At 33.8% G+C, this 25,913-nt stretch overlaps 1 protein-coding gene and 1 non-coding gene across 2 annotated transcripts; both read left to right on the forward strand.

Annotated features, from left to right (window-relative positions):
* Positions 1-10,024: 10,024 nt before the first annotated feature.
* Positions 10,025-10,131, forward strand: LOC133793280 (small nucleolar RNA R71). Its single transcript, XR_009874732.1, has one exon. It is a non-coding gene; the product is annotated as a small nucleolar RNA R71 (small nucleolar RNA).
* Positions 10,132-20,333: 10,202 nt separating this feature from the next.
* On the forward strand, positions 20,334-22,471 carry LOC133791483 (uncharacterized). The gene is made up of 5 exons (XM_062229406.1): positions 20,334-21,057; positions 21,146-21,316; positions 21,455-21,789; positions 22,021-22,254; positions 22,385-22,471. Exons 1-5 carry the CDS (start codon positions 20,334-20,336, stop codon positions 22,469-22,471), a joined length of 1,551 nt encoding a protein of 516 aa, XP_062085390.1.
* Positions 22,472-25,913: the final 3,442 nt, after the last annotated feature.

The following is a 25,913-nucleotide window of genomic DNA, read 5'->3' on the forward strand; positions in this document are numbered from 1 at the left end:
ATTGTTTTCGACAGACACAAGAGCATAGACAATGCAGTACATATGGTGTACAAAAATGCTTTCCATGGAGCTTGCATGTTTCACTTGCTCAACAATTTGAAAAGCAAGTATGGAAGCCATGGAGAAGAGCTACAAATGAATTTCATTGTAGCAACAAAAGCATACACAAAAACAAAATGTGAACGCTACATGAAAGGCCTTGATAGACTTGACAGACGCATTAGACCCTATTTAGAGAAAGCAAAGTATGAAACTTGGGCAAGATCATAATCGTCAACAAAAAGATACACCATGATGACATCTAACATCTCAGAATCACTCAACGTTGCACTAAAACCTGCAAGAAATCTCCCCATTGATATCTTAGTTAAATGTCTTAGAAGTTTGGTTCAAAAGTGGGTTTGGAACAACTCAAATAATGTAAACAGAACATTCACAAAAGTCTCCACAGCAACAGAGAATGAGTTGAGGCGTGACATTGTTTCAAAAATGAAGTATGAGGTATGCAACTGAACTTATTCTTATTATTTTTTAATCTGTCAGTGGATGATAACCAGTTACCTTACATAACAGCAAAAGAAAAAAAAACTATTAAGTTACAGTGAAGGGTAACTAGTTACCTTCAATGTTAATTATAGTTAAAATGTTTCTTTTTTTGTTTCATGACACAAATATTATTCATGTCTTGCCTTTCAACCCAATAGAATACCAAGTTCGTGATGAAAAGAGGATCAATTTCACAGTAAATATACACAATAGAACATGTACTTGTAATAGGTTTCAAGAAGATGAAATGCCTTGTGGGCATGCAGTAGCTGTAATTGCAAAGAGAAACTTTGTTACCTTAATGTTCTGGTATGTATGTATATTTCAGGGTTTTTTTTTTCTATCTTCAGATCTGCAATAGGTAACTGGTTACCTTAACGTTTTGATATGTGTATATTTTTTGGTTCTTTATGGTAACTGGTTACATTCATGTTCTGGTATGGGTGTACATTTTTGGGTTATAAGATCAGATCATGTCTTTTTTTTTTTCCTTCAAATTTAATGTTTCTTTTCATATTTAATATAAGTAACTCGTCACCCCTCGTATAGTAACTGATTACCCCTCTTATGGCAGAAGATTACTCCTCTTAGGTTAAGCGATTACCTCTCCTAATACATGTTATTTAATCTAGTTCTAGGATTTTTTTATATAACTGTGAAAAATCAATAAAGTAACTGGTTACCTTACCCAAATTTTGAAAAAACGCGTACAATCTAAAAAAAAAGAAAAAAATGTTTATAATAAATAAAAAAAATGATAAACACAATTTATATTACAATAAAAAAAAAGAAAAAAATTACAAAACAAACAAAGAAAATTTTAATATAAAAATAGTTATATAAAATTAATATAAAAAAATCAAATAAACTAAAAAAATAATCAAATTACAAATATATTCTTCTAAATTAATAAAACTTGATTAAGAGTAAAACTATGTCATAAATCAATTTTTATACAAAAATATGGGAAAATAACCCGTTAAAAGTGAAAATTCTAAAAAAAAAAAACCATAGATTAACTTTTTCGAAGAAAAAAGAGCTATATTTTTGCAAACTCTATTAAAAATCTTATATAAAATGTAATTTTCTCTTTAAAAATAGGTGCTCTAACAGTGTGCAAAAAAAAAAGTGTCAAATTTATCACATAATAAAAATTATGCTAAATTTAACACATAATATATATTTGGATCAACATTAAACAATTATTTTTTTATTTACTTTTATGTTATTATTTTTACTATTTGCATTAAATGTAAGTGAAGACTTTTTTTTGTTTTTTTATTTCTTTAAGGAAGAAAGTTATTATTATTTTTTTATATTGTTAATAAATATTACATGAATACTTAGTGAATATTTAATTTTGCAACAACTTTAAATCTATGTCATTTATTGACTTTTTGTGTTATATTTAACACAATTTGTACATCTCCTTTTGGAGATGGTCCAACGATATTTTTTTTTTAAAACTTTACAAAAATATAAGAAAAAATAAATTACTTTCTATATTTATAGGCATAAAACTTATGCCACAAAATATGGTAATTCTAGCCAAAAAAAAAAAATGTTTAAAATATAGGAATCCCACAAAATACTATGAACAAAACATCACAAAAAAAATTAAACACACTCTCTCTCTTACTTTCCTCTTTCTCTCCATCTCTCACGTATCTTTCACTTATTCTCTCCATTTTCTCTCATAACAATGGCAGCTGTTTAACGCCCAAAATGTGACAACCACTAAGCGGTGGTTGTAGTATAATCGGGCGGTCGATCCACAAGGAGGTAACCTAAAATCAAAAGGTTAGTAGAAAATAGCACAAAAAGTTAGTAACAAGAAGTAAATAAAATTGTAAATGGAAAGATGGTTGAGATTTTGGTATTGTATTTTGATAAAGTGATGAAATGAAATAAGTGAAATAAAGGTAAGATGTAATCAAGAGTTTGAGAAAATGAAAGGTTTCAAGAATCATCCAAATGCTTGTTTAGTTACTTGGTTACTTGATTTACAAAAATACACAAGTAAATAGTTCACATCCCAACATTTACTTGGAAAATCTAACATTAAAGTCCATAGTTTTTCTAACAAAAGTTCATTTGAGTTATAAAGTTCTTTACTTTAAAAGCACAATGTTAATCTTATGAAAAATCTAAAAATGACAAAATACCCAAAGGGCAATAATGCAATAGAAGATTAGACATAAAATTATGTATCAATATTACTTTTACTAATTAGAAGCACATAGAAAGAGCATGAGTAATCCTATATACTATTAGCATAAGTAAATAGAGATAACAAAACAAAGATAGAGATGAAAGAACATAAATAACTCAAATATATTACATTAAGAACATAGTAAATCAAAGTAGCAAAATAACATCACTTGCATATGGAATCATCCCTAACCTTCCTAGGAAGATTAGGCCATTATGCTCATGATTCTCACAAAATTCTAAGAAGAAAATATGAGAAGAAAGTGAGTGGAAATTTTGCTTTAGTTTCTCTACTCTAAAAATTACATACCAAATGTGAAGAAAGTGTCCCTATTTATAGATGGGGAAAAGGACTAAAAAGAAATTAAACAACAAAATAGGGTTTACAAAATAAATCTGAAATATTAATAATAAAATATGATTTTGAAAAATCAAATCTTATTATTAACATTACCCTAGCTATTTTGGTGTATGGTTAAAATTTTCTTTTTCTAAAATACCACAAAAAGATGAGTTTTAAGCTCAAAATAGGAGTTTTGCAAGGCCCAAAGTGCTTGAAATATTGGGCTGGGAGCACTGTAGCAGCTGGGGGGAATTTGGGCCGAAATTTGTTGGGAGAGGGAGCTGCTGACACACGCGTCAGGCGCAGCAGCGTGGCAGGCGGCGCTGTCAGGTGGCAGGCGCTGCAGGCGTCAGACGGCAGGCGCAGAAGTCAGGGTGGCAGGCGGCTCGGCTCGGTGACGTGGCGGCGCGGCGCGGCTCAGCTCGGTTGAGGCTTGGCTGCGGGCTGCTGGACCGTGGGCCTCCATTGGGCCTCAAATGCAACAAAGAAAAGGAAGTTACTACAATAATATCATTTTTATCACTCATTTTTCAAGTTTAATTCTTTTCTATATTTTTTTCTTTTAATTAGGCTCAAATGCATTATAATTCATATAAAATATTTTTAAATTAAATTAAAACTAATATTTTCCATTTAAAGAATATATCATAATAAATTCAAGAAAATATTATTCAAAACTTAATTTAATTTGAACTTAAACTTGATAAAATGACATCTTTTGAGCACTAATCACAACCCCCAACCAGCTTATTGCTAGTCCCTAGCAGTTCAAGCGAAAAAGAAAATTGTCAAGTTGAATAATCAAGTCAAACCAAGCAAAATCATCTAAGCATTTTCAAATTATCAGCAAGAAGTCAGAAATTACTATCTAAGCTACTATAGTTGCGATTTCAGAGTTGTGTGTGTGTGCACCAAACCATATTCTTTTTCTCACAAGTCATAACACAAATAGTATCGAAAAATCTTAAAAGTATAAAGATCTCAACTCCAAATTCCTCACGGGCATTGAAAGTATTGTATGGGAAGGATTACACTCTTGGAGTTGGAAATGTAACAGTTTACGCTCAAATGAGAAAATATAAACTTTTTAGGACAAGCAATTTGAACAAATATCGATCACAAGATAGGCAAATCAACTTATTGGAATTCAAATGACAAACAACCTTTGGGATTTACATGAGAAGGCTCTAAGAGCAAAATGACAACTAACTAACAATGATAAATAAGAAAGTGAACTATAATGATAATAGTTTTTTTTTTTTTTAATACAATTACACAAAATAATAGTAATAAAATCTATATATGTATTTTTTTTTCAACAACTACAAAGTAATAGAAAGAAGTGTTGCTCTTGTTCTCTTTTTTTTTTTCATTTTTTTTTCTTTTTCTATTATTTTTTCTTTCTTTTGTTTTCTTCTTATTTTTTTTCATTATTTTTTTTTGTTTTGTTTTTTTTTTTTGACAAGAGACAACACAAAAATAAAAAGGAAATTACAAATACAATACAATAAATAAACACAAATTTATTACAAAGACTTTTCTTAAATGAAATATATCCCTCTAGTAAATGTCAGGTCTTAAATTCCAAATATGTGACTTTACCAACTCAAATGATCAATAAAAGTTCAAAAAGTTGTTTTCTCAACTCTCACAACTCACCAAGAAATGAAAAACTTTAAACTTGAAATTTCTCTCAACTATTTATGTTAACAACCAATTTATTTATCATATGTTTGGAAAGTGCACAAAATAACTCTGAAAATCACTTCTTAATAGCTAAACATAGTTAAAACTGACTCAAACCAACAAATTATACTCATGCTTGGATAATTTTGAGAAAATTTGACTTAAAAATTCAACAAGACAATAATGTTTCCCAAATGACTGCTAACGACGTAACAATAAGATTTTACAAATGAAAGCCAATGCATGTTCACCACCCCCAACCAAAAATCAGACAGTGTCCTCAATGTCAAAATGAAAAAGATAAGGAAAGAGAACACCTGGATGATGACCATGTCCATGAGGTGAGAGCGAAAATAGCCTGGTAACAAGACCCCAAAACAAAATACAAGAACGAAAAGCATACAAAAATAAAAGAAAGACAGAAAAATAAAGCTAGGGAAAAATAAAAATAAAAAGAACAACAACAAACCATTCAGAACGTCAGAGTGTATAGATTGGGTCCTTAAGAAGGACCTCTTCAACATGACTCACACTCTCAATGTAATGCTTCAGCCGTTGGCCATTGACGCGAAAAATTCTCCCATCGGTTGGATCCTCGACCTCCACCGAACCGTTGGGAAATACTTGTTTCACTACAAATGAACCAGTCCATCGCGATCGCAGTTTACCAGGATGCAAGTGTAAGCGAGAGTCGTACAGATGCACTTTTTGATTTGGCTCAAAGTGTTTTCGCAGGATTTGTTTGTCGTGAGCGATTTTCAATTTTTCCTTATAAATCCTGGAATTGTCATATGCATCGTTTCTCAACTCCTCAATTTCGGACAACTGGAGTTTGCGATTGATACCTGCGGCATTCAGATCAAAGTTTAGGGCTTTGATAGCCCAATATGCTTTATGCTCGAGCTCGACAGGTAAATGACAGGCTTTTCCAAAGACGAGCCGATAGGGAGACATCCCAAGAGGGGACTTGAAAGCAGTGCGGTATGCCCAAAGAGCGTCTAGAAGTCGTGTAGACCAATCTTTGCGGTCGGGATTTACCGTCTTTTCCAGAATGTGTTTTATCTCCCTATTGGCTAACTCGGCCTGACCATTGGTCTGTGGATGATAGGCATTTGCAACTTTATGAAGTACACCGTACTTGCGCATAAGAGCCTCAAAGGATCGGTTGCAAAAATGAGTGCCTTGATCACTGATGATAGCGCGAGGGGTACCGAACCTTGATAACACATTTTCTTTCAAGAATTTGACAACTGTAGCGTTATCATTGGTTCGACATGGTACAGCCTCGACCCATTTGGAAACATAATCCATAGCGAGAAGAATGTAAAGGTAGCCAAAAGAAGGTGGAAACGGTCCCATAAAGTCTATCCCCCAACAATCAAATATTTCGATGACAAGAATTGGGTTCAAGGGCATCATGTGCCGACGGGATAAGGATCCTAACTTTTGGCACCTTACACAAGAACGACAGAAATCATTGGTGTCTTTGAACAGAGTGGGCCAGTAAAGGCTGCATTGTAAGATTTTTGCAGCGGTTTTCTTCACAGAGAAGTGACCACCACAAGCATCATTGTGGCAAAAATTCAGCACACTAGACACCTCATCGTCATGGATGCATCTTCGTATGATTTGGTCGGGGCAATACTTGAATAAGTATGGGTCATCCCAAAAGAAATTGCGCACCTCGACCAGAAATTTGCGTTTGTCTTGTGAACTCCATTCAGATGGGAGTTCACCTGTTACTAAGTAGTTTACAATGTGAGCGTACCACGGCAACTTAGCAACAGAAAGCAATTGTTCATCGGGGAAATCATCATGAATAGGTGGACCGTCAGCGGGATCGCTGAATTCAAGTCGGGACAAATGGTCCGCGACGACATTTTCAACACCTTTCTTGTCTTTGATCGTTATGTCAAATTCTTGCAGGAGAAGGATCCACCGTATTAATCGCGCCTTAGCATCCTTTTTGGAAAGGAGATACTTAAGGGCGGAATGATCTGTGAAGATCGTAATAGGCGATCCAATCAAATAAGATCGGAATTTGTCAAGGGCAAAGACAACGGCAAGCAACTCTTTTTCAGTAGTGGAATAGTTCATTTGAGCACTATTGAGAGTTCGGCTTGCATAATAGACAACAAAGGGTTTCCCTTCCCTTCATTGTCCTAGCACAGCTCCCACAGCAAATTTGCTGGCGTCACACACATGATCTCAAAAGGAAGACTCCAATCGGGTGACTGAATGATGGGAGCGGAAGTGAGCGAATTGACAAGCGCTCGGAATGATTCCTCACACTTAGGTGTCCACTCAAAGGTAACATCTTTGGCTAGGAGGTTGCTCAGTGGACGAGCAATCATTGAAAAATTTTGTATGAACCTCCTATAGAAACCAGCATGACCAAGAAATGACCTAACGTCCTTGACAGTCTTAGGAGTCGGCAGGTTGGAGATAAGGTCGACTTTGGATTGATCAACCTCAATTCCTTTTTCAGAAACAATGTGACCTAAGACTATGCCAGAAGATACCATGAAGTGGCATTTCTCCCAATTGAGGACAAGTCCCTTCTCGATGCATCGTTTTAAAACAGCTTCAAGATGAAGAAGACATGTCTCGAAGGAGTTTCCAAAAACGGTTAGGTCATCCATGAATACTTCCATTGATTTTTCAATCATGTCACTAAAGATGCTCATCATGCATCTTTGGAAAGTAGCTGGTGCATTACACAAGCCAAATGGCATACGCCGGAAAGCAAATGTGCCAAAAGGACAAGTGAAAGTGGTCTTATCTTGATCCTCCAATGCAATCTCAATTTGATAATAGCCAGAATAGCCATCAAGAAAGCAATAGAAAGGATGACCAGCTACACGTTCAAGAATTTGATCAATGAATGGGAGTGGAAAATGATCTTTACGGGAGGCGGCATTCAATTTTCTATAATCAATGCACATGCGCCACCCCGTCACCGTTCTTGTGGGGACAAGGACCCCTTTTTTGTTTTGGATAACGGTGACACCAGATTTCTTGGGCACGACTTGAGTAGGACTGACCCATTTGCTATCGGCTACCGGGTAAATAATACCAGCGTCTAGCAATTTCAAAACTTCATTTTTTACAACTTCCTTCATCGTGGGATTCAGTCGCCGCTGAGGGTCTCTTCGAGGGATGGCTTCGTCCTCCAGATTGATTCGATGGGAGCAAATTAAAGGGCTAATACCTTTGATGTCAGCAAGCGTCCAACCTATCGCAGATTTATGCGTTCGCAGTAGCTCGAGTAACTACAATTCTTGAGAATTTTGAAGGTTGGATGAGATGATAACTGGAAAGGTTTCACCGTCTCCCAAGAAGGCATGTTTCAAACCCTCGGGAAGTTGGGTCAATTGAACAGTTGGAACCTCTTCGGCTGAAGTTTTCGGCTGTGCCCTCTCGCGAGGTAGCTCTTCAAAGCGAGGTTGCCAAAACTGAGTCCTTCTATTGCGTGAGTCTATGCGATCTGATATTGCAAGAGTAGACTCAATAGAGCTTGGACTTTCGTTGTCGGACAGAAGGAGGAGTTCATCAAGATTATCAAAGTTGTTGCGCAATTGAACCTCCTCGGAAATTAAAGAGTCAATCATGAATGTTTGATAGCATTCATCATCTTCTCGGGGTTGTTTCCCGATGTGGAAGATATTGACTTCAAGAGTCATGTTTCCAAACGATATCTTCATTAGACCATTCCGACAATTGATCAAAGCATTTGCAGTAGCAAGGAATGGTCGTCCGAGGATAATAGGAATTTTAGACTCCATGTTCACCACAGATTGGGTATCAAGAATAAGAAAATCCACGGGATAATAGAATTTTTCAATTTGAACCAATACATCCTCAACGATACCCCTAGGCTTTTTGGTGGAACGATCAGCAAGCTGTAGTACAACAGAAGTTGGCTTCATTTCTCCAAGACCGAGTTGCGAGTATACAGAGTAAGGCATGAGATTGACACTCGCGCCAAGATCAAGTAAAGCTTGGCTGACTTCATGGGTCCCAATTTGGCAAGAAATGGTGGGACAACCGGGATCTTTGTATTTTGGCGGTGTCTTTTGTTCAATCACCGCACTCACTTGCTCGGTCAAGAAAGCAGTCTTCTTGACGTGGTGCTTCCTTTTTGCAGTACAAAGATCCTTGATGATTTTGGCATAAGCGGGCACTTGTTTAATGATGTGAAGCAAAGGAAGATTAATCTTCACTTGTGTCAAGTGCTCAAGGAGTTCAGCTCGGTTATCAGGAAGTTTCCCAGCAGGTTTCAAAGCCTGGGGAAATGGTACCTTTGGAGTGGCATTGAGTGGTGGATTTTCAGGAATGACTTTTGGAATACTGGGAGAGTTGGATTTAATGGGTGGGTCTGGCAAAGTTTTACCGCTTCTCGTTGTGATGGCATTCACTTCCTTGACGTTTTGATCATTTGAATTTGAAGATTGGGCCATGTGTTGGCCTTGAACATTGAATTTCGGTTGGGAAGGAAGTTTGCCTTTTTCCGGAATAGCCAAGGATTCAGTCAATTTTGAGAATTGACATTTCATGTCCTTGATTTCTTCCATCATTTGGCGATTCAATTTGGATTGTTCCTCCATGAATGCATGAAGAGTATTCTCGAGAGAATTTCATTATGGATGAGCATTGTAATGAGGTGCAGAATACGCCTTTGATGGTTGAACTTGTTGCTCATTCCTCCATTGGCCTCCAGACGATTGAGCTTGGTTGGAATCTCTCCAACTGAAATTTGGGTGGTTTCTCCAACCAGGGTTGTACGTATGGGAGAATGGCTTGTTATATGCCCCTAAGGCATTGCATTGCTCCTCATAAACCCCCCTCATTTCATTCAAAGCTAAGCAGTCCTTAGCTAAGTGCTCCGTCCCTCCACAAACAAAGCAAGGTTCTTGCGGTTCCGCTTGAGCGATCATGTGCGACTTTTGCCCATTTTTTGTCATTAAGACCTCAAACTGCTTTTTCAAAGCTTCGAGTTGGGCCTTAATACTATCCGCTTCTCGAAGTTGATAGATCCCAGATGGTTTGTGTCGGTTGGTGCTGTCAGTAGCACTTGGACCAGTCCAGGTGTGAGACTTTTTTGCAGTTTCTTCGAGATATTCAAGAGCATTGTCTGGCTCTTTTTCGAGGAATTCACCATTGCATAGCATCTCTACAAACTGGCGCTCACGACTCGTGAGGCCTTCATAGAAGTAACTGACCAAGCGCCAGTTCTCATAGCCATGGTGCGGGCACTGATTTAACAGATCTTTGAATCTTTCCCAGACTTGATAGAACGTTTCATTGTCTTTTTGGGAGAATGTGGAAATCTGTCGTTTTAGACTGTTGGTCTTATGGCTGGGGAAGTGTTTCAGAAAGAAAGATTTGGTCATCTCCTCCCATGTTCCAATCGACCTAGGTCTCAAAGAGTACAACCAGCTTTTGGCTTTGTCCTTCAAGGAGAAAGGGAAGAACTTCAGTCGCACAGCATCGGCATTGTCGGCTCGGTTATAGAACGTGGCTACCACCTCCTCGAATTCTCTGATATGCACGTATGGGCTTTCGTTTTCCATTCCATGAAATGTAGGCAGGAGTTGAATCATGCCAGGTTTAAAGTCTAATGCGGGCATATTAGGAGGGAAGATAATGCATGAAGGCGTGGAAGTGCGAGTAGGATGGAGGTAGTCATTGAGAGTTCTTGGCTGGATTTCATCATTGCGAGCCATTGCAAATGGGTTATTATCAGGGAAATTTTGTGGAGAAGCTGGATTGGTGGAAGGAGTTCCGGTAGGAGTGGCAGATGAATTGGAAGAAGTGTCACTGGAAGTTTCGTGATGATTCATCCACTCTCGGAAATCAGAATTAGATTTATTTTATGTCTCTTTTTTATTTATTTTTCTTTTTGATTTTTTTTTGATTGATTTTTTTTTTCTTTTTGTTAAACTTGTTCCCAGGTAGAATTGGAGGTTTTCAGGTGATCTCCAACGCCTTACTAGAACTCCCTGAGGTTACTAAGTAAGTATGGTGGATCACAAGCCAACCTTTTCGACCAAACAACCTTTAAGCAACGTGAAATTGCTTATTTTGACAAAACAAGCTTGGTTTTCTTATAGTAATAAGTTCAACAATGTAATAGTGCAAAGATAGATGCTCGAAATGTTCCCAGGCCGATTGGGAAGGTTGCCAAGGTACCGCTTTAGGCCCACACTTGCCTAGACAGAACTCCCCGAGGTTCCCAGGTAAGTGTGGAGGGTAACGCTATCACAAACCTTATTTAACAACCAATCTTTCTAGACAGAACAATATCGGTTTCTACCATTTGTAATATTACACAATTGTTCCTAATACTAAGAGTTTTATGATCGAAATTTTATGAACAATTTTATGCAATTTTATGTTTTTTTTTTTTTTTTTTAAAAAAAAAAAAAAAACCTAAATTCTAAGGAAAACTAAGGCAAAGGAGAAGAGAAACCTAAACTAAGTAACAAAATAATAAAAAATAAAAAAAACACAAAACACAATAAAATAAAGAAAATAAAATTAAAGTGAAGAGAAAATAGCAAGTTTAATCTATTTTTTTTTTTCAAATATGTATTAAACAAAAAAAATAGAATAGAAATTAAAAAAGAAAAATTGAGTAAGAAAAAAAAATTATATAAGTATATATGGAAAAAAGAAGAAAAATGGAAAAGGAAACAAAGAAATAAAAATAAGAATATATATATATTTTTTGTTTTTTTTCGTTGTTGCTTTTTTTTTATATAGATATGTATAAATATATATGAATATAAATATATATATATATTTTTACCGAAAAAAAAGATAGAAAAAAAAGAAAAGAAAAGAAAAGATATATATATATATAAATAAAGGAAATTTTTTTTTTTATGATTGTTTTTATTTTTTTTATTTTTGTTATAATAATAATTAATTAAAAATTAGTAAATAATAAAAACTATACTAACACAATATTTATTCTAACAAAAACACAAATAAAGTTACTAATATTTTTGTAAAAATTTCACTAAAATTTTGAAAATTACCTCCCCGGCAATGGCGCCAAAATTTGTTTAACGCCCAAAATGTGACAACCACTAAGCGGTGGTTGTAGTATAATCGGGCGGTCGATCCACAAGGAGGTAACCTAAAATCAAAAGGTTAGTAGAAAATAGCACAAAAAGTTAGTAACAAGAAGTAAATAAAATTGTAAATGGAAAGATGGTTGAGATTTTGGTATTGTATTTTGATAAAGTGATGAAATGAAATAAGTGAAATAAAGGTAAGATGTAATCAAGAGTTTGAGAAAATGAAAGGTTTCAAGAATCATCCAAATGCTTGTTTAGTTACTTGGTTACTTGATTTACAAAAATACACAAGTAAATAGTTCACATCCCAACATTTACTTGGAAAATCTAATATTAAAGTCCATAGTTTTTCTAACAAAAGTTCATTTGAGTTATAAAGTTCTTTACTTTAAAAGCACAATGTTAATCTTATGAAAAATCTAAAAATGACAAAATACCCAAAGGGCAATAATGCAATAGAAGATTAGACATAAAATTATGTATCAATATTACTTTTACTAATTAGAAGCACATAGAAAGAGCATGAGTAATCCTATATACTATTAGCATAAGTAAATAGAGATAACAAAATAAAGATAGAGATGAAAGAACATAAATAACTCAAATATATTACATTAAGAACATAGTAAATCAAAGTAGCAAAATAACATCACTTGCATATGGAATCATCCCTAACCTTCCTAGGAAGATTAGGCCATTATGCTCATGATTCTCACAAAATTCTAAGAAGAAAATATGAGAAGAAAGTGAGTGGAAATTTTGCTATAGTTTCTCTACTCTAAAAATTACATACCAAATGTGAAGAAAGTGTCCCTATTTATAGATGGGGAAAATGACTAAAAAGAAATTAAACAACAAAATAGGGTTTACAAAATAAATCTGAAATATTAATAATAAAATATGATTTTGAAAAATCAAATCTTATTATTAACATTACCCTAGCTATTTTGGTGTATGGTCAAAATGTTCTTTTTCTAAAATACCACAAAAAGATGAGTTTTAAGCTCAAAATAGGAGTTTTGCAAGGCCCAAAGTGCTTGAAATATTGGGCTGGGAGCACTGTAGCAGCTGGGGGAATTTGGGCTGAAATTTGTTGGGAGAGGGAGCTGCTGACACACGCGTCAGGCGCAGCAGCGTGGCAGGCGGCGCTGTCAGGTGGCAGGCGCTGCAGGCGTCAGACGGCAGGCGCAGAAGTCAGGGTGGCAGGCGGCTCGGCTCGGTGACGTGGCGGCGCGGCGCGGCTCGGCTCGGTTGAGGCTTGGCTGCGGGCTGCTGGACCGTGGGCCTCCATTGGGCCTCAAATGCAACAAAGAAAAGGAAGTTACTACAATAATATCATTTTTAGCACTCATTTTTCAAGTTTAATTCTTTTCTATATTTTTTTCTTTTAATTAGGCTCAAATGCATTATAATTCATATAAAATATTTTTAAATTAAATTAAAACTAATATTTTCCATTTAAAGAATATATCATAATAAATTCAAGAAAATATTATTCAAAACTTAATTTAATTTGAACTTAAACTTGATAAAATGACATCTTTTGAGCACTAATCAGCAGCCAACCATTTTCTCTCACAACAATGGGAGCTCTCTCACACTGGAAAATGGACGACGTACCTCCCGTCACCGCTGACGCCATCTCCGATTTGTCTTCTTCTTCTTCTTCTTCTTCTTTACATTATTCTGCTTCTTCTTTGTTGTTTCAAATCTATTTTTTTTTCTTTTTCAAATCTGGTTTTTTTTTTCCAAATCTGTCTAAGTAACCAGTTACTGTCACGATTTTGTTTTGTTTTCAAATCTGAGTTTTTTGTGAACCTAGATGTAACTAGTTACCTTATTTAATCTCATTCTTCATGGTTGTTTTTAAATCTGATTTTTGTTTTTCAAATCTAGTTTTCTTTATAAAACTACCTAATTAACCAGTTATTGTCACAATTTTGTTTTGTTTTCAAATCTGAGTTTTTTGTGGAACTAGTTGTAACCAGTTCCCTTATATAATCTCATTCTTTATGGTTGATGGACCCAAAACGGGTATGTTTTAAATATTTATAAATCGCAAGCGCACGAATCGTTCATATAGAATAGTGATCGTGTAAGCAAGAATGTCGAACCCAAAGGAGTTGTCTAAAATCGAAAAGAAAACTATTTTAAACCAAAATTAATAAATTATAACTTAGCTCCAAAGATTGATAATAATTTGTGACAATAAAATAAAATCAAAGATAATAATAAAGATATTAAAGACAATATATATAACTTTATTAATAATTGTAAACAAGATGGTAAAAGAAAGATTATTAAGATAATAGAATCCACAAAATATAAGTTCAATAATATTTATAAGTACATTGATTTCCAAGTTTTAGTAATAGTAGAAATTAATCAAACCACCAATTATTCAAATTAGATATTCTATTTAAGCACAAGTTTTTATAAAAATATAGGATTTATCTTCACTTTTCAAAAAGTATAATTTCAAAGTATTTAGTGTAAATCAATCTAATGAAATAACAAATAAATCAATGAATATTATTTATAAGGCAAAACATCATATTTTTGTTCTAAGCATTGGATGTGTACAATTTAATGACACATCTTACACAAAGAATATTATGTTTTTGCACTAATGAAGAACAAGTATAAATATGAGCTAACAATAAAAAATACATGATATTTAAGATGAAAGAAAATATTTGAAGAAGAAAATCCATAAACTTTATTGCACAAAATGGGAAATCAACCTACAAAATAAATATTATCTAGTTACATATTGTTTCATCATCACCTTAATAATCTTAAAAAGATTAGAAACTCATAACTAGAATAGAAATTACAAACCAAAAAATTATAAACATAAATAGGAAAATTTGGAGGAGAAACCCCCAAATTTTTCCTCTAAAAACTCATAGGAAAAATGACCAAAATGAAGAAAAAGATGAAGAGAATAGAGATGTCTTGAAAGTGTAGAACTTGTGTAGTGTAACATTTCCCTCCAAAATCAAGCACTAAACTCCCTTATTTATAGCCAAAAAAAGTGTATTAAAATAATTAATTTAAATTAATTAAATTAATAATAATATGACAAATAGAGGTAAATTATAGGTGTAATGATGATGTTTTGGGGTAAAATGTGTAGAAAATTTTGGATAAAAATGTGGTATTTTTAGACAAAGGAACAAGGGGCAAATGTACTTTTGTTGGGCTCAAAATGCACAAAGGTGGCTGGGCTTTTGGTGCGGCAGGCGGCTGAATGGTGAAGAGGTTGGCATGGGCCTGACTGAAGCAAGGTTGTGTACGGATGGAGCAGAGTTGAGGCACGGCTGGGAGCTGCTGGAGGAAGGCTTCGGTGGTGGCAGATGGAAACTTGGTGAAGCAGCCGGGAGCAATTTGGGCCTGGGGTGCTGCTGGAGTGGGCTTCACCAGGAGCTGGGAAGGCAGCCTAGTGGTGTACGGCTGGGCAGGGGTGTGTCGAGTGGGCCAGGCGCAGCAGTAGGAGCACGGGCCTGGCTGGTGGGCTGGTGGAAGTTGAGCTTCAATTTCCTCATTTTCTCTTTTCTTTCTTCAAAAATGCCACTTCATTCTTTTGATTTCCTTGCTTTTCAAGAGCCACAAATGCAATATTTTTCCTACAAAATAAATTATAAACTAAATTAAAATTAAATATTTTCATTAATAAAATATACCATATAACTTCCATGAAAATATTAATTAAAATTTAATTTACATAACATTTAATTTCAATAAAATTGTATTTTTAGCATTCAAACTAACAATACTAATTTTAAATAATTAAATTACAACATAAAACAATAAAATATCTATAAAAACATATAAAAATATAGAAAATTACAATAAGACTAATAAATGCAAAATTACTTAAAAACTTAATAAATTACTTAAAAACTCAAGAATTAAGCAATAATTAGCATATAAAAAGTGGTAAAATAACTCTATTTTGTAGATTTATCAATGATTGTTTTTAAATCTAATTTTATTTTTCAGATATGGTTTTCTTTATAAAACTACCTAAGTAGCCAATTACCTTCTTTGATCTTCTTCTTCTTGGTTATTTTCATATCTTATTTTGCTTTTTAGATGTAGTTTTTTTTTTTAAGATTTAGCTAAGTAACCGGTTACCAATTAATTATTATTTTGCTAAGGGTAACCAGTTACCACCTTCTTCTTTTGCTACTTCTCAGATTAATTTTTTATTTATTTTTTCTAGGTTTGGCTTAGTAACTAGTTATCAATTAATTATTTTAATAGGGGTAACAGGTTACCTTCTTCTTCTTCTTCTTCTTTACTGGTTATATTATGTTCTGTCTTTTTTTCCTTCCAAATCTACCAATAACCAGTTACAATTCACTCGAGTACTTACGACAGTTAAAATTGATACTGGTAACCAGTTACTGCCACATTACTAAAAAAATCCAAAATTATTTTTATAGTGGAAACCGGTTATTATTTAAAATAAAATTAAATATCATATATACATGTCCAACAATAATAAAATACATACATATGTATAATGAACGTAACCCAAACGTCATCGTCATCATCATCGAAGTTTTACAAAAAAAAAAATCCATATTTCATGTAATTTCTTTCTTTTTTTTAATGGAGACAAATCCTAAGTGAAAGAATTTATCTTGTTCAACAATTTAAATAACAAAGATAATATATCTTCTTATTAGTATTAGTAAGAAGAAGTTATCTGTACAGGAAACTTGTTTAATTGCTCAATTTACTATGTAATTGGCTAGTGTTTTGCTCTGTTTTCCCTGTTTTGGTCCGGCTATAGCTACTGTGTTTTTGTCTGTTGAGGCTTGCTTTTGTTAGCCGGTTTTGAGCTGTTTGTGTTTGTAATTCTGGTTGTGTGATTATGAAGTTCATCCTTTTTTCTTGATCAAAAAAGATAATATAATTTTTAAAAAATTATATAAAGAATCTGTTGCTGACCAAACTTTGACATATGCCTATGCTATTTTTTTTTTTTTTTTGACATTGAGGGGATTGGGGACTTCCTATGTATAGATTATGCCTATGACTACTATTGATAATTTTTTCTCACATGAAAGTTGGGAGTTTAAACCTTGTGTCACCCTAAAAAATTTAGTGTAAAGTTATCTATAATTTTGGTGTGACATTATTCAAGACAAACGTTATTATTATTATTTGAGTAATTTGTGAAAATTGCATATTTTTTTAAGTCATTTTGCACTCTAGCCTATCTGAATTTTTTGACCAACTGTCTAGAGTGTCAAAGACTATTTTGCAAAAAATTAATAAAACTAAGCCAAAATACAAAATATTTTCAAAAAACAGACAATTTTGCCAAATCACCCTTATTATTTACAACTAACCAAATCATAAAGTACATAGGTCATAGTATAATGATAAATCTCTTCTAACCAAGTAAACTTGTTTTCTATCTAAGTGTATGTCTAGCTAAATCATAAATTGTGGTACACAGAGATACAACACATGAATATACCTAGAAAAACAAATATTAAGGTTCTAATATTTCTAATAATACAGTCACATTTGGGGAAACAACTTCACAAAAAAAGTCCATCTCATAGCAAGGCAAGCTAAAGGAAAACCATCAAAAGCACAAATACCTATTCCAAAAACAGTAATTCATCTATATTTAAAGCAACAACCACATTCATCTAGATAAAGTCAGAAGGTGCTATTTGCCACAAGACTGATTTCACAAATGTATTGCACAATATAAAATTAGGATGAAAGTGGTGCGCTCTCAGCTAGGCCTCAAAAACTTATTTGTCCACTCAAAGAGAATATCAAATGCTCTCTCCAAATGCTCTAAGCATAGATTAGAATATAGCGATCGACGAATTCACACAGATTCCACCAAACCCCCACGCAAAAAATAATTAAAGTGATTTTTTTCTTAAATATATATATATAATTACTTAAAATAAGATGAGAAAATACAATTATAACATTTATTTTTGTTGAAAACCATTAAAATATGTATTTTTTATTCTGAGTCCCACTAAATAAAAATCTTGAGACCGTCTTAAGTTGTCTAATATAAAATGTATTTTATGAGATGTTGAATTTAATTATTTTAATAATTTAAATCATAATGAGAGTCTATTTGTATATTCAATAACACATAAAACATTATTTTAAAAAAAATATGTATAAAATATTATCTCATATGGTGAACAAATTAAGGTATATACTCAAACAAAAATATTTCTATGACAATTTTATAACAATAGAGTTTTAAATTCAAACGTATGTACTCTAGAACAACAATAACAATAAAATACCCTAATAATAATTACATATTTAAAAATAACTTAAGTGATTCAAATGTATAATACATTCTTGATTTTTTTATTTGTGTACAAATAAATTATATAATATATATTTGACTTTATATATAATTATTACTATTTAGAGGTATACTTTCTTAATGTGGGACTTAAAAAATGTATAATTAATTACATTTTAGAGGTTATTCTTATTTATAACTGGTCTAAATTAGAACCAATTTTTTTATAATAAAATAAAAATTATTATTATATAGAGATTTTACTGTACATTTGAATTTAGTTTCTACCCAACCAACATATGGGGACTTAAAAATTAATTAGTCAACATATAATTTGGAAAATTTTGGCAGCATAATAAATAACCTAGAAAATTATACTTTTTATTTATTGTATGAGATATTTGCGACAATAATGTCTATGTAGTTAAGTTTGTTGCACTTAAATGCTTATGTAAAATTTTTGGCGGCAATAATGCCTACCGTTAATGTTTTGGTGCAGCCGTTGGTCCCTGAGCCGTTAGGGGTATATAGGGTACACGTGGCATAACCCGATTGGGTTAAATTATTAAAATTTAAAACAAAAATAGTTAATGTTTTTGTTTTCTAAATAACAAGTTTTAAAACTAATAAAAAAAAAAAAAACCAACTGTCTTAATAACAAGTTCTAAAATTAATCTAAAACAAAAAAATCTAAAAATTCCTTACTCAGAAAAGACGATCGAAGCTTTCCCCTCGACGATCGAAGAGATGACGACAGGAGCTCGGAAGAGACGACGACGACTTTTCCTCCACAATGCCGACCATTTGACAACCGGAGGAACAACCACCCGACTACGGCGAGTTCTTTTCTTTTGTACAGAACCTGTTGACTGGGTTTCATTTCTTCTCAAAGTGTTTTTACAATTTTTTGGGGAGAATGGTAATGATACTCTATATAGAACAGTTTGGGCAGGGACGGGTGTCGGTTTTCAAATTTTTTGGGGGTGAGAGTTTTGTTGATTTACAGTAGGTGGTATTATTAAATTTGGGTAAAATTGTTGTTGGGAAGCATGTGCATACAATTGACAGAGTGTGGTCCATTGAAATATATGCTTTGTTTATTGAGGGAATCTTTGTTGTTGTGGTCCATGGTTCAATCGTATGGTGGACCATGTTGCTCTTCAAGTGTGTGAACTATATTGTGTTTTGGTTTGTGTGTGTGTAAAGTGTTGACATAACAGTTTTTATTTCTGTTGACTAGGCCAATATTCTAAACCATAGTTGTCTTTATTTAGCTGATGGTCATACTAACATCTTAATACACCATGGGGGAAGCTGGTTTACTCCATTCGGCAATAGAAGATATGAAGGAGGTAAATTTGATTATGTTGATTAGGTGGATACTGATTACTTCACTAGGATGGAATTGGATGGAATGTCCTTGGACTTAGGACATAAACTTCCAGTGGGTTTTATGTATAAACCAATAGGAAATGTGCTTAATATGGGCTTCATGGTGGTTGGGGATAAGGAGATCCTAAGAATTGTAGAGGATATAGAGAGGAATCGGGCTACAAAGATTGACATATATCTTGTTTTTCCTGAAACAGTCCGACCTTTAGATTGGAAGGAAGATTCCGAAGCTGTTAAACATGTCCCTGCTACCACTTTACCTCATCTAAAAAGATGTATTATAGAGGAACTACCAAATGATTGTGATGTCCCTGCAGATGTTGTTGGTATCCCTGTTGATGCAGCCATTGATGGGGAACAAGAAGAGTTTGATGTTGATCAATATTCAGAGGAATTTCAGGATGTTGACTTTGATGAACCTAATGAAGAGAATTATGAAGAAGAGTTTGAATACATGGATTATGAAAGTGATATGGAGAACCAAATACTAGAGGTGGTTGTGCTTTCAGATTCAGAGGATGATATTGGTGATGTGAGGGAAGATACAGTTGAGGAGAACCAAGAACCGATTCAGGGTGACAGAAATGGGAAAGGAAAGCAAGCTGATGTGAGGGAAAATACAGCTGAGGAGAACCAGGACAAAGTTCAGCGTGACAGAAAAGGGAAAGGAAAGTAAATTGGCTGTAGTAGAAGAGAAAATGATGAAGATTTCATATTGGAGGAGGAAGAATTTGAGCAAGATGTTGAAGCTGAGATAGAGATGGGTACACAGTCTGACCCTAGGAGGTGGTGGCGATCAGTTTTAGATTTTTGTACTCAAAATGTTGACGATGGAGACTCAGATGGTATATGTTATGAGGAGGAGTTACACGAATTGAAGTCAGATGATGAGTTTGACGCTGGTAAAAATTCTAAAGAATTCAACCCAAAAACCAAAATGCAAAACTTCCAATTTGTTCTTGGCATGGAATTTGCCACTGTTACAATTTTAAGGAATGCAATAAGGAAGTACTTTATTGAAGGTGATCGAGAATATGTATTTATTACCAATGATTCAAATAAAGTTAGAGTTAAGTGCAAGGGTGCAAACTGTGAATGGATGTTGTTTGCTTCAATAGTTAACAAAACAGATGGCAAGACAATGAGGGTCAAAACACTTGTTGACAAGCATAGTTGTGACATTGTTTTGGACAATAAAAAACTGACCTCAACTTGGCTTGCAAAGCACTTTTTGGAGCAATTTAGGCTAAATCCAAGTATGGAATACACTGCATTTAGGGAGATAACTGCAAAGACCAAGTACTCACGTGTGTCTAGCTGGACATTTTACAGAGCCAAGACAAAAGCAAGGAAGATGTTGGAAGGGTCTGTCAAGGAACAATGCACCATTCTTGATGATTACAGTAAAAGGTTGTTGGCTACCAATCCTGGCTCTACTGTGAAGTTGAAAACTGATTTGGTTAATGGGAGAAGGACATTTCAGCGTATTTATATTTGTCTTAAGGCATGTAGAAATGGCTGGTTAGGGGGGTTGTAGACCTCTAATTGGTCTTGATGGCTGCTTTTTAAAAGGATATTGTAGGGGCATTTTATTGGCTGCAGTAGGCATTGACGGTAATAACTCCATGTTTCCCATTGCTTACTGTGTTGCTGAAAAGGAAAACACTAAGGTTTGGACTTGGTTCTTGGAGCTATTGAAGGATGATCTCAGGAATTTGAGTCCTACCAAGGTGACAATGATGAGTGATCGTCAAAAAGGATAAGAAAATGCAGTGGGAGCCATCTTTAGTGGGTGTGAGGTGAGGTATTGTGTTAGACATCTTCATGCTAACTTTAAAAAGGAATATCCTGGGCTTTTACTTAAGTAACTTTTGTGGGCAGTAGCTAATACTACAACACAAGTTGAGTTTGCTCGAGCAATGCAAGAAGTCAAGGATGTCTCGGATGGTGCTTACAATTGGCTGGCAGGGAAGAACCACACAGAATGGCGTAAGTCACATATTTCAGAGTACCCAAAATGTGACATTTTGGTGAATAATTTGTGTGAGAGTTTCAATGCAGCCATACTTGATGCTCGCGACAATCCAATTATAACTTTACTAGAGAAAATTATATTTTGGTTGATGTCTCGGTTTTATAACAAAAAAGCTGAGTTGGAGAAGATGACTCAACCTGTGGGGAAGAGAATTTTGAAGATAATTGAGAAGCAAAAAGAGGTTGCAAAGCATTGTATAGTTACTAGGTCTGACAAGTTTTAGGTTCAATGCAGTAATGGTAATGCCTTGGTTGTCGATTTGGAATTCAGAACTTGTACATGTAGGAGATTTCAACTATCTGGGCTTCCTTGTGGCCATGCACTAACTACTATCTGGTTCATGGGAGGTAATATCTTTGATTATGTCCACGGATTCTATAAAAAAGAATCGTTGCAAAAAGCATATGAACAGAGTGTGCATCCTATGCCTAGTCCAGATATGTGGCCTCAGACAGGACTCAACCCAATTGATCCACCACTTGAGACGAAGCTGCCTGGAAGACCTAAGAAAGCTAGGAGAAGGGAGACAGATGAACCTCCACCTGCTTTAAAGAAAGCTCGAAGAACTGGACAAGTTAAAACATGCAGTAATTGTCTGAAAACAGGGCACAGGAGAGAAACATGCAAATCTGCTAAGGTGGTTGAGGTATAAACTTTATGCTTTCTTCTCTTCCTAGATAATTTTTATCATTGATTGAAGAATGAATTAGGATTAGTTTCTTTATCATTGTTTTGTGAATTCGGAGCTAAATATTTGTTTGTTCAACCTATTTTAGAATCGTGTGGTCAAAAAGAGAGGTCGTCCACCACTGCAGAAACCAACTGAAGCCACACTTTTAAGGAAGGAAAGAATGCTGAAATAACATGCTAAATGAGGAACTAGTGGCGCAAATAGTGCTCAACCCGATACTGTCTGACTGGAAGGAGTTTTATCTTTTGATTTTATTTTGAACTAGTGGTCGAATCTTGTATTTTGGTGTCTGTTATGTGTTATGCAAAGTTGGTATTTGGATGTTGTGGTTGATGGCTGTTTTTTGAGTCATGAAAGTGTTATGTTGACCATTTTAGAGTCATGTACAAATCACCTTTTGCACTAATCATATAGACTTGTTGATCATATCTATTTTTTGAGTCATGACAAGGTCATGCTGGCCATGTACAGATCAGATACATTTGGCTTTTTAGGCCTATATTTTTGTACCAATCTCTTATGGTAATGAATGTAACTAGTTGTTGATCATATTTATTTTACAAAATACAGAAACTAGAATACTGAATTCAAAATAGACCAAGATAGATTACATTGATTCGAGGTTTCGTTTTACAACAAAATTCATTACAAAACAATGCCTAGGGTGCAATAGCTTTGTCATTGCCAATACTGCACATGAAGATTACCCAAAAATAAACTAACAATACCAAAAACTTCTACTTTGATTTTGTAGCCCAAATAACCACAACCAATAGAATTACAGCAAAATACAAAGTATTCAAAAAGTAGTAACACTGCATTCGACCTCCATCATTTACTCTACCCCTGCTTTCAGCACAACTTTCACAGCTTTCTCTTCCAACATTTTGAAGGTTGTGAGATTGTGTCTCAAATCCATTTGAAGAACCACTGCATTGCCGATGACTTCCAATGTCAGTTGTCGTACTTAGGGGTGTGATTTCAGCTTCAAGGTCACCAATTTTTCTTAGTAGTCCAGGGATGACCACCTTTGCTCGTTGGCACATGGGAGGGTCTATCCATTCAAAGAAATTACACCCACCATGAATTTGAGTTGACCCAAACATACAAAGTTTCTAGTCAACACACTTAATCATTTATTCAATGAATGAAATTAACAAAAACAAATGGAGACCAATCTTACCCGATACTTGTTGCATGTTCTGAATCTTCGCCCAGGATTTTTGTTTGTCCAAGTCATTCTTTCTACCACTGGCCTTGGTGGTCGACAATGGAAATTTTTTTCAATCTCCATCAACCCAATGCAAAAGATGCCTTAACCCCCAATTCGAAGGAATTACAAGTTCTCTTCTAGTGGGTTTAAGTTCTATACTGTTGGGGGGAGAGCGTCTGGGTAAGGTCGGGGGGAAAGCTTCGATCGTTTTTCTGGGTAAGGAATTTTTAGATTTTTTTGTTTTAGATTAGTTTTAGAACTTGTTATTCAGACAATCAGTTTTTTTTGTTATTAGTTTTAAAACTTGTTATTTCGAAAACAGAAACATTAATTGTTTTTGTTTTAAATTTTAATAATTTAACCTGTTATCCAAAAAACAGGCATGAATGACATGGCGAACATTTAATACACGTGGCTGACATCTGGCAGAATTCGTGCTCAACTATCGACCAGGAAGACATCTATTGTCGCAACGTTCAATCTCTTCATACGACCAGCCTGGTCGTACGCATGTTATACGCGGAAAAGATCTTATGCAGTTATGATAGTATCCAAAATTATCTCCCATGATTTCCTGAGTATCCGATTATTTAAGAAATCATATCTGTAACAAATTAATGTAAATCCTCCTTGAGCTTATAAATAGAGAAAGAGAGCTCAAGGGAAAGGGATCTGATCTTCTTCTTTTTTCGCTTTCTGATCATTTGATATATTGTCTTGTTCTTCAGAGGTTGGTGAAACTCATTGAACCCTAGTTCTTTGATCACTCTTTTGAATTCTATATCAATAACAATTCGAGTGGACGTAGGTTATTACCAGATTCTGGGGCCGAACCACTATAAACTCTTGTGTTCTTTATTATTTCGTCATCACATTCTTTCCAAGGTGTTTGTCCGCATCAAGCGAATCTGACTCCGTGTCAGTTGGCCAAATTCTAGGTCAACATAACCCAATCGGGTTGTGCCACGTGTACCCTGTATACCCCTAACGGCTCAGGGACCAACGGCTGCATCAAAACATTATCGGTAGGCATTATTGCCACAATTTTTTTACATAAGCATTTAAGTGTAACAAACTTAACTATATAGGTATTATTGTCGCAAATATCCCTTTATTGTATTGTTCAATTACGTGTCTTATTTGATTCTCGACAGTTGACCCAACATATGTTATTCAGCATGACTCCCAAGTGTGGAAATAGCAAAACCATAAAATACTCTTTCAAATAAATAATTTTGTGGAAATAAAATAAAGTGATAATGGTAGTAAAACTACTTAAGTAGATACAACTCGTTAAATACTTATGTAAAAAATTTGACGCCAAAACTACTAAAGTAGTTACAATTCTTACAGTTAAATACCCATGTAAAAAATTTGACGGCAAAACTACTTAAGTAGTGGATTTTCTTGAACTTAACTACATATTGTTAAGTTAACTGTTAAAACTAACCATATGGGACACGTGACAACCTCCAATTCGTCCAAAATATTTTTAAAATAATTAAAAAATATTAAAATATCAAGGAAAAAATATAAAATATATTTTAATTCCTAAAAGTTTAATTTTTAAATATTTTAAAAATAAATAAAAATTTAGAAAAAATAAAATAAAATATTTTAAAATTCCAAAAAATTTAACACTATTTTTATTACTAAAAATATTAATTTAATGAAAAATATAAATAAAATCATAAAAAAAAAATCATTTTGATTTTGACTAAAACTTAAATACAATCTAATTTCATGTTGATTAAAAATGAAATTTTTATGATTTTTATTTAGATTTTTCTTTAAATTAATGTTATTTTTTTAGTCTTTAAAATATATGTTTTAATTTTTTATAAATTTAAAATATGTTATTTATTTTTTTAGGAATTAATTTTTTCCCTAAATTTTAATTAATTTTAAAATATTTAAAAATAAAAAAAATGGACAAATTGGAGGCTGTCACATGTCTCATATAGTTAGTTTTAATAGTTTACTTAAGTAGTTTTGTCGTCCAAAATTTTACATAGGTATTTAAGAGCAAGAACTGTAACTACTTGAGTAATTTTGCTGTCAAATTTTTTACATAGGTATTTAACTACAAGAATTGTAACTACTTGAATAGTTTTTATATGATCTCATTTATATAAGTCTATATGCATGCTCCCTATAAATATATATTCAAAATAATATATATAGTAGAAAGCATAAAATCATACAAGCATGTGAATATTATAGAGATACGTAAATACAATAATAAAATCATTAGAATACTTACAAGATGCGTGGCAGAACAATGACTACATCATTTGGATTCTCTAACATTTTGTCCTTGCTGAATGCTAGGTATTGTAAGAAGTCCAAATCACTTTGAAACAAGACCACAGTCTTCCAAGTCTTTCTCTAAAACAACCTA

The sequence above is a fragment of the Humulus lupulus genome, chromosome 7, assembly GCF_963169125.1.
Source record: "Humulus lupulus chromosome 7, drHumLupu1.1, whole genome shotgun sequence".
NCBI lineage: Eukaryota > Viridiplantae > Streptophyta > Magnoliopsida > Rosales > Cannabaceae > Humulus > Humulus lupulus.

Excerpts from the sequence above, each read along its gene's own strand:
- LOC133791483 (XM_062229406.1), top strand. The coding sequence starts at position 20,334 with ATGGGTACACAGTCTGACCCTAGGAGGTGGTGGCGATCAGTTTTAGAT. Across the intron at positions 21,058-21,145 it reads TGGGAGAAGGACATTTCAGC|GATATTGTAGGGGCATTTTA; the intron begins GTATTTATATTT and ends GCTTTTTAAAAG. Across the intron at positions 21,317-21,454 it reads TACCAAGGTGACAATGATGA|TAGCTAATACTACAACACAA; the intron begins GTGATCGTCAAA and ends TTTTGTGGGCAG.